The 18,855-nt window shown below is 38.3% G+C and overlaps 1 protein-coding gene across 1 annotated transcript in view; it reads right to left on the reverse strand.

Annotated features, from left to right (window-relative positions):
* Positions 1–239: 239 nt before the first annotated feature.
* Scsalpha1 (Succinyl-coenzyme A synthetase alpha subunit 1) overlaps positions 240–18,855 on the reverse strand; it is an 83,860-nt gene continuing 65,244 nt past the window's right edge. Inside the window, exon 7 of the mRNA XM_067130564.1 lies at positions 240–1,060. Within this exon, the coding sequence (XP_066986665.1) occupies positions 977–1,060 (84 nt within the window). The 3' untranslated portion in view covers positions 240–976. The remainder of the gene's footprint in view (positions 1,061–18,855) is intronic.

The raw sequence follows: 18,855 nt of genomic DNA on the forward strand, positions 1-18,855 counted from the left end.
TGATGGCTGATCCACATGCAAGTCATTAGTGAGAAAAATTCAAACCTGCTTATGTGAGGCCAAGAGATTTTTAAGACATGAATTTTTAATTAGTGTGTGTAAAGTATTTTTGGTTTCATTATTGCTCAAACCTCTTGCACGTCAGTTCAATCATTTTCACCATTAACTATGTTTAGTGGTGTGGTTATATGCACATGGATAACTTGCTCAAAACAAAAATTTGGTCTTGACAAATAGCCTTTCATATAACATGTACCATGTATTTTTAGATAACTGTACACGTGATGACAATAAAAACTTTAAATCTATTTACAAAATTCATAGAACAGGTAAGCAACAAATGGAATTTTTCTTGATAAACTCCCAAAGGCTAGCCACTGTTCACAGAAGCCCCAAACAATACAAAACTGTCAAAAATATAGTTTGAAAAGCTCCAAATAACACGGGACATACATTTATCTAAAATGATTGAAAGAATCATAAGAAAATAAACATCAGTAGGATACATAGAATAATTAAATACTGTTAAGATTTCATTAAAAAAGTTTTTAAGTTCCTGTGAGAAGCATTGGTGCATGAGTTAAAAATTGATGAAAAAATGTTAAATGCCAGCATATCCACAAGATAATATGTATGCCCATGTCAATTCCTTGTGAGTTCAATCGGCAAACAAGAAATAATACCCAACAATCTGTTTTCGTGCCAAATGGAGCTATCTGTTTTCAAAGATCTCAAAATTGGAACCTTTTTGGAGGCAGTAACACTGAATAAAAGCAATGTGCCTTATAACACTAAAATTGCAACAATGAAGTGTAGATCCCCTGCATTTTTAGTCACTTATTCAGGATGGTGACAGATTTTGTATAACCCATGACGCCAAAGAACCGTGAAGCTTAAGGGACAATATTTTATTGTTAAAGCAGGTAATTCCATTTCTTTACTGTATGATCCCTCTTCAACTGCTAAGTAGTAAAGCCTAAGCAGCCAGATTTAGGCGCTTCATCTCTTCACGTAATAAGTTACCCATCTGTGCAGGACTTCGGGATACAATTACACCAGCCTGGAAGACCAAAAATATTCACAGTTTCAGTAATACAAAGGGTAAAAAAATACATTAAAGAAAATAATGACCATAACATCAACCACCAGACATCAGTTTAAAACTGTTAAAGCCTAGAATAAATTACTTACCAAAGTACCACTTGATTAGTAATGTATTTGACTAATTCACAAGTCTTCATTGCTGAGCACTTTCAATTTTCTTTAGAAAAAAATGTTTGTTGAAAAACTAAATTTATTCATAAAATAATCACTTGATCTTGTTCATGTCAACAGAATTTCCATCTGTATGATAAGTCGAACAACCTTGTTACAAATTCTCTCTTTTGTTGACTCATTTAATGAAGAGTTTATCAAATTTCATTGACTTGGTGCGAACTTTTTATTTTTAATGTTAGCTTTTTTGTGAATCCTCCATTACTTTTTAACCTTTAACACACAATTTGAAAGACTAAAAGAGTTAACAAAAGAAGAAATTATGTATTTGTAACAAAATACTTTCACGCAAATTCATCAATCATAATGAGCCTTCATTGTGATAATGCCATTCCTCATACATGTGTTTTCTTATATATTGTGTTGAGAAGAGTTAAAAGCAACTGACAGAGCATGCACACCATACATCCATGATAAGATGCAACAGCTCTTTACAGGTCTGGCGTGTTTTCCTCAGCCTTGTTTGCAGGATTTTCTAGTTGTTCAATGATCTGTTCCGTGAGGAATTGTTATTTTCTGCCTCAGTCATTCTATGATCTTCAGGCATACTTTTCTGAAGTGTTGCTCCCCTATCTCCATTACTACATTAGGCAGGTGAGGCTTCCAGTAATACCAGATCAGGTTAGCTCTCTAAAAAAATCATCTTTTTCTCCAGTGTCTGAATAATTTGTCCCAGCATTCCTACCCTTTTCCCTGGAATGGAATACAGAATTTAGGCCAAAGGCCAAGCACTGGGATCTATGAGGTCAATCAGTGCCAAAAGGGAAACAGATAATTAGGTTTGGTGCCTGGTGTAACGGGGAAACTATTTATAAATTATACTATGAAACAATTATTAGTTTTTTTCAGGGTTGTCATTAAGATGAAAGAAAGAGAATATTAATTCTAACAGTAAATTCAATGAACGGGGTTGCAACTAGAGGCCAAGGGATGTCAAAGAGCCTTATATAATGCCTTGAACAGTGATTCACGTAAGATGCACTTCTGACACATGATTCTGATTTGGCAAATAAACAGCTTCATTCCTTGAAATTGTCTTGATTATGGATTAGCTATGAGTTGTACAGTAGTTTGGGTTGGTAATTCTGTTGGTATACATTCATTTGTTGCGTGTGAGGTAATATGACCTAGCTTCTTATGCTTTTTGGTGTTGGGTTCTGTATAGACTCGTGTAATTATTCAAGGGCAGTGTTACTGAAAATATCTGCTGTTGCTATTTATTAATTTGATTTTAACCAACACACTCTTAGGTGGTCATCTATAGAAAGAATGAACACTATACAAGATATACAGAGTTGTATAGAGGGAAAATCAAGTCATCAGACTTTAAACAAAACAAATAGCTGTGTTAGGAGTCAGCTTCAGTGAATACGCCTGCATGTTCACAACTAATAAAATAAAATAATGGGCTGTTGTAATCTGGGCAGGCTTTATAAAGCCTTTTGACATGAAATTCAGGTGGGCTAATAAGACCTGTTCAAAAGTTACTTTCGTTTTCATCTTACCACGGTTAAGAGTGGCAATTTTCCTAATACTACTAGTACTGATTTGACAATGTAACATTTGTTCCAGGCTATTCATTACATGTTGTAGCAGTGTTAAGTATTATAATTTTAATAACAAATCAAATCAATAAGTTCTCAAACCTCCTTGTATGCAGTGTTTCCAAGTTAATTTGATCTGCCATGACACTTGAAGGTAGTCAGTCTGAATAAATGGATTATCATTTTTGCCCTGTAATGGGGATAATGGAGCATGGTATTTACACTATAGACTATGAACTTTTTCTAGTTAATCTCATTAAAACAATGTACTGATAAAGTATTATTTCCAGAAAAAAAATAAAATCAAACAATTCGAAAGTTGTTTACAATTTAAAAATTTATTCAAAAATAAACCTTAATACAGAATCAATAGCAGACTGTAAAATTGTATTACAAAATATTCACATAATAATTTTTCAAGAGTTTTTCATCAATTTAAAACATACTGACCTGTAATTCTTGTATTTATTCAAATTGTAGATTTTACTGTTTTAGAACTAGCCTATAAGAACTGGATGTAACCTTTCATATAAATAAATACCAGTTTGAGGCCACCCCTTCATGGTCTGATGGAGACAGACAGAACTCAATTCTCTAAAGTTCCAAAGGATAACACTTCCTTTCCATTTTCTCTGTCTGTTCCTCCACAGACTATGAAAGACAGCTCAAAAGCAATGAAAGCCTAAGTTATTCTTACAGGCTAGCCTAACTTACAGTAAAATCTACAATTTAAATAAATATGTTGAATTACAGGTCAGTATGCTTTAGACTTTGTCTAAGACTGCATTATAGTAATTTATTAAAATGAATATTTTGCTATATTTCTCTACAATATTTATGTGCCTTCTATTAGGATTCTGTATTAACTTTCTTTTATTTTTCAATAAATATTTTACTTTGAGCCCTCTATTCATAACAGAAGCCTTTTCAGAATTGTTTGATTTTTATTTTTCTTTCTTGGAAAAATACTTTATACACACTATTGTTTTTAAGAATTACGATTATATAGAAAAAGTTTATTTGTAGTCTAGCTAGTCAGTAAAGCTATAATGCTGTATTATAACTTTGAAGTATAGGGCAAAAATGATAATGGTAAAATTGAAGAACAGCCTACTACCTTCAAGGCCTGTCATAGCAGATCAAATTCAACTGAGTCCACTGTACAAGGAGGTTTGAGAACTTACTGATGATTTGTAAATAAAATTATAATACTTTATTAACACATACACGTACAACTGCAGGGCCCTGGGCTAGGCCTCATGATACTATGTACATTGTAGAACTAGTACTAGTAGTAGGGAAATTGTCACTTTTAACTGTGGTAATATGGACTGAAAGTAACCTCACATGCTAATTTATTAGGTACATGAATTTAATGTCAAATAGGCTTTAATAAAGAGCTTATTACAACATTCATTATTTTATTTTATTAGCTCGAAATGCAGGCGTGTACTTCACTGAAGTTGACTAATACTAACACACGTTTACTTGAGGTTGTTTAAAACAGTTATAAAGATTTTCACTAATGAAAAGTCTCTATCTTGTCTGTCCAATCTCTCCTCTATATCTATGTGGTAGACCCATCTTGTACCTTGGTAAGGATAAGGGGAAAAGGCATTAAAATTTGCATACCACTTTTAGCTATTCCCCTTGTCCCTGTTCTTTTTGTTGTTACATCTGTCCTTACTTCAGTTATGTCCCTACTGTCACTGGTTTGAATGCATGATTCTTAAATTTCTCGAAATTTGATAGCTTTTTCCTTGACATTCATTGCTAAAAGAGAGGAACGATAGACTGCTCTTAACAAGCAGCTCTAGGCCGTATGAATGAATTGTTTATTTACAAATCAGAATCATGTTCAGAAGGGCAGTTTAATGAATCATACGATTATATAAAAGTGTTATACTTCCTCGGTTTTCATCATTAATTAAACTTTAATTTTGTTAGAAATAAAGAGCTATTTAGACGATAAAAGTAATTAATGACAACCGAATGAAAAAACGGATAGTATACATATATTATAATTCGTAACAGAGACTGTATACGTTACTACCGGATAATTATCGCATACACTGTGAGAATGAATGCTGAGATAATGACGCTTTGCCTAGTCTCGCTTTCTCTCTGAACGCTGATTGGTCCTAATTTTTCCTGGCATCCCTATACCTTCCAGACTTGGGAAATATGCTGTAGGCTACGGCTCTTTTTCCCTCTCGTGTATGCAGTTCAGTTTTCGTCATATGATTTGTGACGTCACCTGTGCATTTCCCCTGTATGGGGTTAGCCGCTCATCGTTGTTCGGTTCCCCTCCTGGGTGGTATAGTCAGCGTCTGGAGAGTGCTGCCCACTCAACCAGTCGTCGTTCCGCCAGGTTTATGTCACTACTCCTCTTTTTCATCCGGCGGTGTCTCTGGGGACTTGCTTCCAATGTCTATCCGGTTGGCAGCTCGTGTGTTTAACATTGTCCCGCGATGCATGATAACATTCGGGTTTTTATTATTATTTTCATCTCCGCTTTGTCTCGCCTGTTTTTCGTTGTTCTATCACTACGGTGATTTTTTAACCGCAGTTGTTGGAGAGGTATATCCTTTCTCCCTTCTCCGCCATGGGGACTCCGTTTATTAATGTATATACAACGAAATCAGTGACTGGCGGCGGAGCATTACGTTCCTATGGCGGAACATTATACGCTTCGCTTATTTATGATTTTAAAACATTCGCTCTCTTTTTTTGCCTTGTATTAATTTTTTTTTTGCGTTATTAACATTCCCCCTAACGCCGCTGGGCTTATTCTGGCGCCTGTTCTTATGGTACTCATTTACCATCTTCCTACTTACAGATGGTACGTTGTGAAGAACCCCGGTGCTCAGCCATTCTCCATCAATCATTCGGTCATAAGTGTGCCGCTCACTCTGGCTGTGCGTTCATGCTGGAGATGGAATCGCTTGGCACCCTGAAGGGTGCGTAGATTTGTTACGCCTTTACGGACTGGCGTCCGATGAATCGGTATGTCGAGAGTCGACTAATTTGTAGTCTCTTTCGATTATATTACCTCTTATAGCTCTTCCTTCAAGGGGGATTTTTATTAACTCCGCCTTCTCTTCCAGGCTAAACCTGTAATACGCTCAGCAACACTGTCGTCTTTGAAGTCCTGGGTCTGGGATTCGGGAGGAATGTGGCAGCCGGTAAACCGCATATTCTTTCAGAGGAGATTTGTAATTTTTACCCTGGTGCCCAGATTTCCGCCACCTTACCAAAGGACTTAGCTGCGCGATCATCGAAAAGATTGTGCTGGATACACAATCCTCCCAAGACGACGCCTGTGCAGGAGAAGTAGCGAAGAAGTGGCGGCTATTAATTTACATTCAGAACCCATGATTGTCGAAGGACGCCCATCAGGTTGAAGGTAGGGTGGTAAGTGAGACAGGCGGGGTTGGTGTGTGTTCCATCTCTTAAGTCACCTTCTTCTTCATCCTCTTCTTTCCAGGTTTTCCCGAATCCAGCCAACCTTGGGGACAGATCTCAATCTGTCAGGCCCAAAGTTAAAACACAGAAAAAGAAAGATTCTTCAAAACCTTCTAAATCAAAGGCTTCCCTCTCTGTCATCTCCGGTTCCCAAACCGGTATCACCAATAGTTAAGGCTGCTGGACTCATAGGGGTCGAGATCCAGAATTTCGAAAGCTAAGTCTCTACCTGACTTTGATTCTGAGGCCTTCATAAATCGCTTGTTGGAGAAGGTCGACTCTAAAGTTGACACTAAGCTTGATGATATTGCTTCAAGCCTGGAGTCTTCCGAAGAGTCTATGCAATCTTTGACGGAGAAGGTGGAAGCCCAAGAAAGTCTGATTTCGGTTCATCCAGTCCGAGCAGCGCCCAGTCCCATGTTGTCCCGGATGCCTCCAGACTACCTCCTTCGATAAAGGGAACCCATGGCGCCTGGCTTTACATGCTCCCTTTGCATAATGACACCTTTGACCATCGAAGTTTAGGCACCCGTCCGCTTGGAGGAACTGGAGTTCTTCCCGCCCGACTTAGTTCCCCCATCCAGGTTTCGCCAGGCTAACGGAGGAAGCCTGGGGGGTCTGACAAGGTCCCTAAGGAGAATGGTTATCTTCCCAAAGGATCAGGCTCAATCACTTGTTGCGCTCTATCACTAGTTGGGAGTGAGAACACTAAACTCTATTTAAAGGGTCTTTCATGATGTTCTACTGGCGATGCCATTCCAATTCTCTTGCACTACTAAAATTGCGGAGTTGACTCTTCAAGCAGGTTTGGATGGTGCCCATGCCTCGGCTCCGGGAAACGGATTCCACCTCTCTTTTTCCCGGAGACTCAGAGTGTTGGTTGGGAGCCCGCAACTTTACAGTAGGGAAGCTTGATCCTGAGTGTGCCTCCGCTTGTTCAGTGAGCATCTTCTGCGAATTCCAGAAGCTTTGCTCAAAACAGAATTTGAAACCAGGTGCAGGTTAGGTCGTTCCTGCATGCAGTCACTATGTCTGAAGTAACAGCTCTATCCTATCATGACGAGCCCTGTTTCAGGTGGTTACGAAGTCCTTTCTGGCTTCCTTCCAGTCAGACCTTTACGACTTTGTTGTAGCCAGACAAAATTGGAGAAACACATCTTTACGGAGACCACCATCAGACATGAACCTAATAGGCTAATAAAAAGTTCTATCTGGGGACCTAATCTCTTCCGGAGGATGAGGTCAATACTGTTATGGCTGAAGCTACTAGAGCCAACCAAAGTCTTTGTTCTCGTTAGCCTTCCTTTTAAGAGGAAGTTTTCTGAGACCTCTGGCCTCAATCTAAAGGGAAGAGGTTTAGAAGGTTCCAGGGCTTTAAGAGACCTCAAGTCCTGACTGTGCTTCAGGCTGTTCCGTTTCTCAGGTCGGGCAGCTGCCTTCCACATCTAAGGCGCAACCTAACAGCAGTTTGTTTTGGTGCAGCCGAGTCAACATGTCTGTGTTTAACTCAATGGACGTCCCCAGCTTTCAATGCTTCATTTGAAAGCTCGGGGACATTTCCAGGCTATAACAGATTGTGAGAGGTAGCAGGGCTAGAGCTGCCTACAGAGGTAGAGCACCATCCAGGCCCCTTCACGAGGAAGGGGAGGCCGCAAGGACCAAAGGTAGCAGACCTTCCCCCTAATCAATGAGACACCCCAGGTAGGAGGGAGATTGTACCTCTTCAGGACTGTTGGGCCTTCAGCCCGTAGGCCCACAGCATGGTTTCTAAAAGGACTGGGTTGGAGCTGGCAAGGGCCTCCCACCAATCAGGTTCTTCAACCCCTTCCCAGGACTTACAGGACTTTGCAGAAGGAACTCCTGCAGAAGAATGCAATAAAAAGTCAGACACTTGAAATTTCAATGCTGTCTGTTCAGTGTTCCAAGAAGGACTCAGACAAGCGGAGAGTAATTCTGGACCTGTCCCGCTCAATTCATTCATTCAATGCGACAAATTCACATGCTTATAATCTCACAGGTACGGGCCCTACTTCCTCGTGGGGCCGCCACCACCTCTATAGATCTTACAGGACGCTTATTATCACGTCCCTATTATGAAAACTTCTCCCCTTACCTGGGATTCAGACTAGGAAACAAGCCTACTCCTTCAGGGTCATGCCATTATATATACAACATCGCACCCGAATTTTTACCAAACTGGCAGAGACAGTCGTTCAAGAGCTGCGTCCCAAGGGGATCATGTTGGCTGGGTGATCTGAACGATTGGGCTCATTTGGGCACCCAGTGCCAAAGAGTGTCAAAGAGCAAACTAATATCATAAGTTTTTTTGAATACCTCGGTTTCCAAAAAAACAGAAAGAAATCACGTTCTGTCCCAGCAGCTCAATTCCAGTGGCTAGGATTCATTGGGACCTCAGCACTCACAAACTGTCTTTGCCACCAGCCAAGAGAAAAGAAATAGCCAAAGCTACCAGACAGTTCCTCAGAAACAAGCATGCCTCTCCACCCAGGAGAGGATACTGGCTTTCTTCAGTTTGCTTCGGTGACAGACTTGCTGCTGAAAACCGAACTGAAAGACATAAACAGGGTTTGGCACGAACGAGCCAACAGGCGGAGCAGAGACAAACTTTCTGATCCCCAGATCTTGAGGAAAAGACTTGCCCTTGGTCGACAGTCAAAAGCTTGTCAATTATCAGTGCCTCTCCAATTGATATCTCCGCTCTCGTGGTACATACAGACGCCTCCTGAGCGGTTTGGGGGGATACTCCCAACACGGAAAGTCCAAGGAACGTGGTCGACAGGGTTCCAGTTCCACATAAACATCCTAGAAGCTTGCATGGTGTTCCTAACGCTAAAGAAATCTTTGCCCCCGCCAGACAGATTCACATCAGGTTGGTACTAGACAATGCATATATAGTACACTGCCTGAACAGAGGAGGCCCAAGTCAGGTCATATCAGTCAAGTGATGATCGATTTTCTCCTAGCAAGGAAACATTGTTGGTATTTGTATAGCCACCCACCTGGCAGGTGTCCGAATGTCATTGCAGACTCTATACAACCCCACTGGAGTCGGAGGGTCTCTAGACAAGAAGTCGTATCGCATGGATTTGTCTTCAGGTACCGGGTCTCCAGGTAGACCTGAATTGCACACAGAGAGGTTCCAGGAAAATTGTTGAATGATGTATTTACACAGGAATGAAACAACCCAAATACTTGTAAACAATTATCTGTGATGTAGTGATCATATAGACTTGTTACCTCAGTCATCCTCTTGCTACCGTGGTGTTAACATCTGCTTCAGAAAAGTAACTTCTTGAACCCATGGAAAATAAAAATTTTGAGATGAGAGCTAACATCAAGTTCTGACCAAGCTTGATTGGAAACCAGGAAAAATTATTGAAGCTTTGCAACAAGTTTATGGAGATTCTTCTCCATCTAAATCAGTTGTTGATGATTGGATAAAGCGATTTAAGGATGGTCAGGAGGACCTCAAAGACAACCCAAGAGAGGGAAGACCATCGACTGCAAAAATGAAAGAATTGTGGCTTTGGTGCAGAATCTAGTGGATGAAGATCGTCGGATTACTATCGATATGATAGCTAATGAAACTGGGATCTCCCATGGTTCCGCATTTTCAATTTTAAATGAAAATCTTGGTTTGAGTAAACTTTCAGCACGTTGGGTCCCAAAAGCGTTGCGCGAAGACCAACTGCATCAAAGAGCTGAACTTTCTCTTGCAGTTTTAACGAAGATTGAATCAAATGAATCAGAGTTTTTGACCGGATTGTTACTGGAGATGAAACTTGGATCCATCAATATGACCCAGAAAGTAAAATTCAATCAAAGCAATGGTTACCAAAGAGGTTCAGCTGCACCAGTGAAGTTCAAAGTGGCGAGATCTGCCCTGAAGGTTATGGCAACAGTGTTTTGGGACTCCAAAGGAGTGATTTTGATTGATTTCCTTGAAGGACAAAAAACAATCACCGGGAACTACTACAAAGGTGTTTTGCAAAAACTGAAGACTGCATTGGCTAAAAAACGTCGAGGAAAGTTGCACCGCAGAATTTTGTTCCATCATGATAACGCTCCAGCACATTCATCAAGGGTTGCAAGAGAAGTCCTACGGAAATTTTGGTGGGAAACTCTTCCACATCCTCCTTATAGTCCTGATCTTGCTCCTTCAGATTTTTTCCTGTTCCCAAAACTCAAGGAACACTTAAGAGGAGTCCAGTTTGAATCTTTGGATGCTGCTAAACATGCAGTTTCAACATGGTTTAATAATAGAAAGGCCCCAAATTTCTACAAAGAAGGGTTGCAGAGGTGGAAACAGCGCCTTGAAAAGTGTATAGAGTTAGATGGTAGATATGTAGAAAAATGATGTTTGAATTTCCTTAAATAAAGAGTATATTGAATTTTTCCTGGAACTTTTGACTTACCCTATATATATATATATATATATATATATATATATATATATATATATATATATATAATAATGACAATTCTCCCTCTCTCTCTCTCTCTCTCTCTCTCTCTCTCTCTCTCTCTCTCTCTCTATATATATATATATATATATATATATATATATATATATATATATATATATATATATATATATATATATATATATATATACATATATATATATACATATATATACATACATACATACATACATACATATATATTATAATGACAATCCTCTCTCTCTCTCTCTCTCCCTCTCTCTCGTTATAACCGTTTTGGAATCCACTTATAAAGCACATTCCCAGAGCATATTATTGCTATGGCTTCCCGCAGCGAGACCTGATGACAATCACGCCACGTGTTTCAAATCTATAACTGTCATTGACAGCATATTGTCATCATGTTGGGATGGATCTTTTGTAACGGTGATTTTAAGTTTTCTGAAAAGAAAACTATCGTGGCGGCTTTGTCTGTCCGTCCACACTTTTTCTGTCCACCCTTAGATCTTGAAAACTACCGAGGCTAGAGGGCTGCAATTTGGTATGTTGATCATCCACCCTCCAATCATCAAACATACCAAATTTCAGCCCTCTAGCCTCAGTAGTTTTTATTCTATTTAAGGTTAAACTTAGCCATAATCGTGCTTCTGGCAACGATATAAGATAGGCCACCAGCGGGCCTTGGTTAAAGTTTCATTGGCCGCGGCTCATACAGCATTATACAGAGACCACCAAAAAGATAGATCTATTTTCGGTGGCCTTGATTATACGCTGTAGCGGCTGTACAGAAAACTCGATTGCGCCGAAGAGACTTCGGCGCATTCTTTAGATAGCTATTGTTGTAAAATCCCTGCGTGGCCTTCTTCAGGAAATTTTAGTAGGTCCTTTCTGCCGGCTAATTACATCGACAGTGAGGGTGCGTCCACATTGCACTGTAAACATGTCACAAACATGTCTCAAACATATTCCGGTAGCTTATGTATGTAAATATATATATGTATATATACATGTACGTATGTTTGTATGTATAAACATGTATGTGTATGGTGTATGTATATCTGCGTACGTATGCACTTTCATTCCGTACCCGCTGCCTCACCCGACACTTTCTCGCGGTAGAAACTCCAACGCAAATTCAACTTTCCCTTCTCAAGCACGGTCCACTAATCTACCCACAAGAAGCCTTACAGCCCGAATGCCCCAACCTTTTAATACTTCATTTAACTTGAAAGTTAAGTGTTTAGTCATATGTCAGTAACATCAGGATTGCATTTATAATGATTTTGGATTTTGGCAAAGTTTTTAACGTTACTTTATAGCATTTCTATGTTAATCTGTCTTTTGTTGATTAATATTTTCCCTTTCTAAAAACTATAATTTTGTAATAATAATAATAATAATAATAATAATAATAATAATAATAATAATAATGATAATAATAACAATAATAATAATAATAATAATAATAATAATAATTCGATTTTTGGGGTTTATTTCTTCAAATGGCTGCTCCTACCGCTCCTTAACTATAGGAGAGAGAGAGAGAGAGAGAGAGAGAGAGAGAGAGAGAGAGATTTTCCACGTTTCAAATTAGGGATTTCTAAGCAATATTTCCGTCTCACATCCATTTACTTAATCCCGTCAACTCACCGAGAAATATATTTCAGCTCTAAGGAATAACAAGAGTGTGTGAGTGTGCCTGTGTGCGTTTGTGTGTGTGTGTGTGTGTGTTTTTGTGTGTTTGTGTATGTGTGCGTGCGCAGCGCTGCGCAGCGCGGCTAGATAGAGAATCTAGTTAATCGGATTTTCTGGTTTGTACACAGAGAGTACCTTGCGTCTCCACTAGGTCATTGACTGTGTATTGGGGCTTCGTTTGAAGCTGCCTGAACAACCACGAAACTGACTGATAAACCATTTATTTATACATTTGTTTATTTAATCATATTTTCAGTTTTCTGAAAAGAGAACTCTTGTGCCGGCTTTGTCTGTCCGTCCGCACTTTTTTTTTGTCCGCCCTCAGATCTTAAAAACTATTGAGGCTAGAGGGCTGCAAATTGGTATGTTGATCATCCTCTCTCCAGTCATCAAACATACCAAATTGCAGCCCTCTAGCCTCTGTAGTTTTTATTTTATTTAAGGTTGAAGTTAGCCATAATCGTGCATCTGGCAACGATATAGGCCAAGCCACCACCGGGCCGTGGTTCAAGTTTCATAGGCCGTGGCTCATACAGCATTATACCGAGATCTATTTTCGGTGGCCTTGATTATACGCTAATCCGAAGACTCGATTGCGCCGAAGAAACTTCGGCGCTTTTTTTTATTTATTTATTTATTATTTTTTTTTTTAAAGCATCTGGTCTTCAGCGTTAAACTGTACAATATTTTTCAAGGGTGTATGCAATCTATAACTAAAGATTACATAGAACTGTAAGCACATTTATAGAAATATCGTCAGAAGTTCTATAGCTAATTCTATATGTTCTGTGAGGCAAATTCTTAGATTATTTCATATGTATTTTCTTAAAAGAATATGCAAGTTAATACTTAGATATTTCCGTTTATAGAAATATCGTCAGTAATTTTATAGCCATTTCTATGAGGCCTATTCTTATATTATTTTGTAGATTTCCCTTAAAGAATATGCGATTCAGTACGCAAGATATTCTCGATAACTGTATATCGTTCGTTTATAGAAATATTGTAATGATTTCTGTAGCCAATTCTTCTACGAGTCTTATTCGTCATATTCTTTTGTGTTCTAATTCAAAAGAATATGTAATTCAACGTGTCAAAATATTGTAGATAACTAGATGTCAGTCATTCTATAACTATAGATGACATATTCTTTTATAGTCTCTCAAGGGAGTACGTATTATTATTATTATTATTATTATTATTATTATTATTATTATTATTATTATTATTATTATTATTATTATTAGTCATTCTATATTTTATATTCTACCTCAAGAGAATGCGTATTATTATTATTATTATTATTATTATTATTATTATTATTATTATTATTATTATTATTATTATTCAGAGGGCCATCGACTTGAAACTCAAACTTCCAAAGAATATTATGGCGTTCATTTGAAATAAATAACAGAATGTTATAGGAAATCTATTTCAACACGTAAAAATATTCTCTACAAATTAATATCATTCATTTTATAACATACACATACCTTCAATCGACATATTAAAACGAATTTGGCCCCATTCGCGAAGCTTTAAAACTGCGTATTGGGGGACATTACGAACAATATATTATTTCATAAACCGTAATTTCAATTCAATAGCTCACGGTTTTATCAGTTAACGAGATTGCTGTAGCGAGTTCAACGAGAAATATGGATTGCTATCATCAATCCTATTAATGTGTTACACTTCATACGTCTGAATCATTTGACAATATGGGACGGTTCCATTAAATCGCGGGTTTCTCTCTCTCTCTCTCTCTCTCTCTCTCTCTCTCACACACACACACACATGTGATTTGACGTAGTAATGGTCGGCTATTAATGTTAAATGGGAATCTGTGTTGTAGAGTTTATTGCGCTAATGTGAATTTATATTTGTGTGTATTAGTGTATGAGTATTTTTGCATGTTTATTCGTATTAGACATATATATATATACACACACATACATACATACATACATAACATACACATATGTGTGCTTATGCTTCCCTGGAAATGACCGTAACAGGTAAGACTTTCCCCGCAAAGAACTGTACTAATATATTTCGTTCAAACAGCCTCAAACTCCGCCTAGATATCAGTGCTACCAATGCCATCAAAAAAAAAAAAATTACCCCTGGCATTTGTGGGGTTTCTGCTGTCTAGCTTTGTGGCAAACCTGCTCTTGTGTTTCGTCTATTAAAGGGAATTTTGGGTCCCTATTCTGTTTCAGAAAGGGAATTTGATTAGTTCTCCTGTTGGGGATGAAATTATGTAATTTTTTATGCTTATGGAATTATCAGAAAGGGAATATAATTATTAACCTGTTTGGGATGAAATTATGTACTTTTTTATGCTTTTGGAATTATCAGAAAGTGAATATAATTATTCCTCCTGTTGGGGATGAAATTATATAATTTTTTAATCTTTTGGAATTATCAGAAAACGAATATAATTATTAACCTGTTGGGGATGCAAGGTATAATGTTTTATGCTTTTGGAATTATCAGAAAGGGAATATAATTATTAATGTTGGGGAAGAAATTATATAATTTTTTATGCTTTCGGAATTATCAGAAAGCGAATATAATTATTAACCTGTTGGGGGTGGAATTATATAATTTTTATGCGTTTGGAATTATTAGAAAGCGAATATGATTATTCATAAGATTATTCTCTCTGTTGGGGATGAAATTATATAATTTTTTATGCTTCTGGAATTATCAGAAAGGGAATATAATTATTCCCATGTTTCGGATAAAATTATATAATTTTGTATTCTTCTGGGATTATCAGAAAGCGAGTATTATTATTCCCCTGCTGGAGATGAAAGGTATAATTTTTATGCTTGTGGAATTATCAGAATGGAAACATAATTATTCCTCCTCTCGGGGATGAAATTATATCATATTTTACTATTTTTGAATTATAGGAATGCTGTTAAACAAACAAGTAACAGATGCGCCGAAATTTCTTCGGCGCAATCGAGTTTTCTGTACTGTCGCTACAGCGTATAATCAAGGCCACCGAAAATAGATCCATCTTTCGGTGATCTCGGTATAATGCTGTATGAACCGCGGCCCATGAAACTTTAACCACGGCCCGGTGTTGGCCTATCCTATATCGTTGCCAGAAGCACGATTATGGCTGACGTTAACCTTAAATAAAATAAAAACTACTGAGGCTAGAGGGCTGCAATTTGGTATGTCCGATGCTTGGAGTGTGGATGATCAACATACCAATTTGCAGCCCTCTAGCCTCAGTAGTTTTTAAGATCTGAGGGCGGACAGAAAAAAAGTGCGGACAGAATAAAGTGTGGACGGACAGACAAAGCCGGCACAATAGTTTTCTTTTCAGAAAACTGAAAATTTTGAATTTTTAATAATCTGGTACGTAATGTTTTCTCCGGGTATTTTTTAGAATATTTAATAATAATAATAATAATAATAATAATAATAATAATAATAATAATAATAATAATATATACACATATATGTGTACATATTCAGTATATGCACATATACATGTACAGTATATATGTATATATTATGCATATACATATATATATATACATATGTATATATATAGATATATATATATATATATATATATATATATATATATATATATATATATATATATATATATATATAGAGAGAGAGAGAGAGAGAGAGAGAGAGAGAGAGAGAGAGAGAGAGAGAGTTACGTCACCGCTAGAGGTACCAATGTACCAACAGTACTAGTTCTAGAAGAAGACTTGCAAAACAATAGCAACCTCTCTCTCTCTCTCTCTCTCTCTCTCTCTCTCTCTCTCTCTCTCTCTCTCTCTCTCTCTCTCTCTTCCCAAAGAAACTTAAATGAAAAACAACCCCTCTGCTGTGGAACCAACAACCGCGGTCCGTCGTAGCAGGTTGTGGAAAAACGCCGTCAAAAGTTCGTGTTGTTGTTGTAACCGAAATACGAAAGCGGACTGTCGTTCCAATGGCTTCCCTATGACGAAGGAGAGAGAGAGAGAGAGAGAGAGAGAGAGAGAGAGAGAGAGAGAGAGACTTTTATAAGGTATCATTTGTTATAATGTGCCATAGCCTAGCTTGCTGTTAGGCAATGGTTCTGCGTCAGCTCTGCTCGGCAGTGATTTTTTTGGGTTGTGGGGGGGGCGGGGGGCGGTGGATGATAGTCTAACCGACCGGTTTTTTTTTTTTATAGGAATTGGTTATCATATACTTTGCTTTTCTCTCTCTCTCTCTCTCTCTCTCTCTCTCTCTCTCTCTCTCTCTCTCTCTAAAAGTCTAACCTACTGGTTTTTTTATAGTAAATGTTTATCATATTCTCTCTCTCTCTCTCTCTCTCTCTCTCTCTCTCTCTCTCTCTCTCTCTCTCTCTCTCTCTCAAAACTCACGGGAAATGTTATTGATTTGCTCCTAACTATGTGAACACCGTGATATATATATATATATATATATATATATATATATATATATATATATAGAGAGAGAGAGAAGAAAGAAGAGAAGAAGAGAGAGAAGAGACAGTTACCATTAGATGTAAAAATGCATAAACAGTAGATTTAGAAGACTCATAAAAGAACAGTATAATCTCTCTCTCTCTCTCTCTCTCTCTCTCTCTCTCTCTCTCTCTCTCTCTCTCTCTCTCTCTCAGTTCCATGTTTATCCTGCTGTCACAATTCACGTTATTTAAACACTCGGAAGAGCGAATCCGTCCCGGCTGGTATTTGGATAGCGTGAGGACGGGCCTGTTCCCGAAAATTTATCCCGGATGCGGGTGGGGGAGCTATTCACCAATTTATATGACAGAGAATTTTTCTCTGTGAATGGATGAAATCATTTGAGAGTATGCGAAATTGCGTGACAAATGCATTCATTCATGCTAATACGTTTTTTATCCATTTGTGGGTGTAGATAAGTTCTTTGCTGAGCTGAATTGAATACAGAATTTAGGCCAAAGGCCAAGCACTTGGGCCTATGAGGTCATTCAGCGCTGAAACGGAAATTGACAGTATGAATCAATTGTTAGGAGAGGGTTGAGGGAAGTAAGGTGGAAGAAAGAGAATATGAAAGGAGGCACAGTAAAAGGAACGAAAGGGGTTGCAGCTACGGGTGATAGAAGGCACACTGCAAAGAAGCTTAAGTAACGCCTTCAGTGAACCGCATGAGGTGCACTGACGGCACTGCCTCCCAATGGGAGATAAGTTCTTTTTGATTGGTCTTTTGAGGTTAGGTTATTCCAGTAATCCCATAAATGGATGCCACCTAATCATTAGTGACAGTTACCATGGGATGATTAACCTGTCAAAGGTTAAGGTCAGAGGTTTGTTGGCAAAATTACATGAAAGTGGAAACATTTTTTCTTAGGTGACCTTTGGCAGAAAGTCGCCAAAAGCTTTAAGTCAAAGGTCAAGGTTATTCGTTTGACATTTTAAAAGCTTCACAGCAGGCTACATATTTGTGATATCCTTTGAAATTTTGGAAAATTGTATTGGTAATTCTTTACTAATCATTCTATATTTATAACTTTTAAATGGTCTTGTATATGTATTTTGACCAGCTAAGGTCACAGGTTATGATGAGAAATTTTTATAGGTTTTTTGGATGGTTGAGAACCTTTTTAACTGACTAATTATTTGTGATATCATAGTCATATTGTCAGATTATATCAGCTATTCCCTTAATAATTAGCTATGCTGTCTTTGGCAGGCAACTGTTATTTTATATATTTACATATTTAACAATGACAGTGACTTAATTTTTCTTATGTATAAAGTGTTTAGTTTCATTTTTCTTCATACAAGAGATTGTATGAAAGCTTACATACTTGTAAAAATTGATGCAGCATAGTATGATACCTTGGTGATGTTCTTTTCAGAATTTTACTATAAGCTCAGAATATCATTGAAAGCCCAGATTATTTGGTAACTTTCCTCTTTCCCTCGATATTTTCCAGGATGAAGCGATCACGGAGTCGTTAAAAGTCTTCGAGGGACTGTAGTGTTCAGACGAGGATGAAGTAAGTACTGCTTCTACAGAGAAGGACGAGAGAAAAGAAGAGAAGAGGAAGGAAGCGGAGAAAAGAGAGGACAACCGCGAAATAGAAGAGGACCTGCTGGCCATCAAGGTAGCGTCGCCGGAGAAGGACAACGAGAGCGCCCCGTCGGTGAGCAGAGTCGTTTCGGCAGAGATCTTCCCCCCGGCCAACGAGTTCCCCCCGCAACAAAGGACCACCGCTGTCTCCGTCAGCAGCCAGTCGTCGTCGACTTCGACCTCGACGGCCGCCGTCAGGTTCTCGTTTTTCAACCCTTTCCCCCCCGCGAGCGAGTTCCCCCCTCCAACGCTGAGGGTGGCACCTCCTCCTCCTACTGCTACTTCTGAGCCTGCTTCTGCTGCTTCTACTGCTGCTGCTG

The sequence above is a fragment of the Macrobrachium rosenbergii genome, chromosome 3, assembly GCF_040412425.1.
Source record: "Macrobrachium rosenbergii isolate ZJJX-2024 chromosome 3, ASM4041242v1, whole genome shotgun sequence".
In the NCBI taxonomy this organism is placed as follows: domain Eukaryota; kingdom Metazoa; phylum Arthropoda; class Malacostraca; order Decapoda; family Palaemonidae; genus Macrobrachium; species Macrobrachium rosenbergii.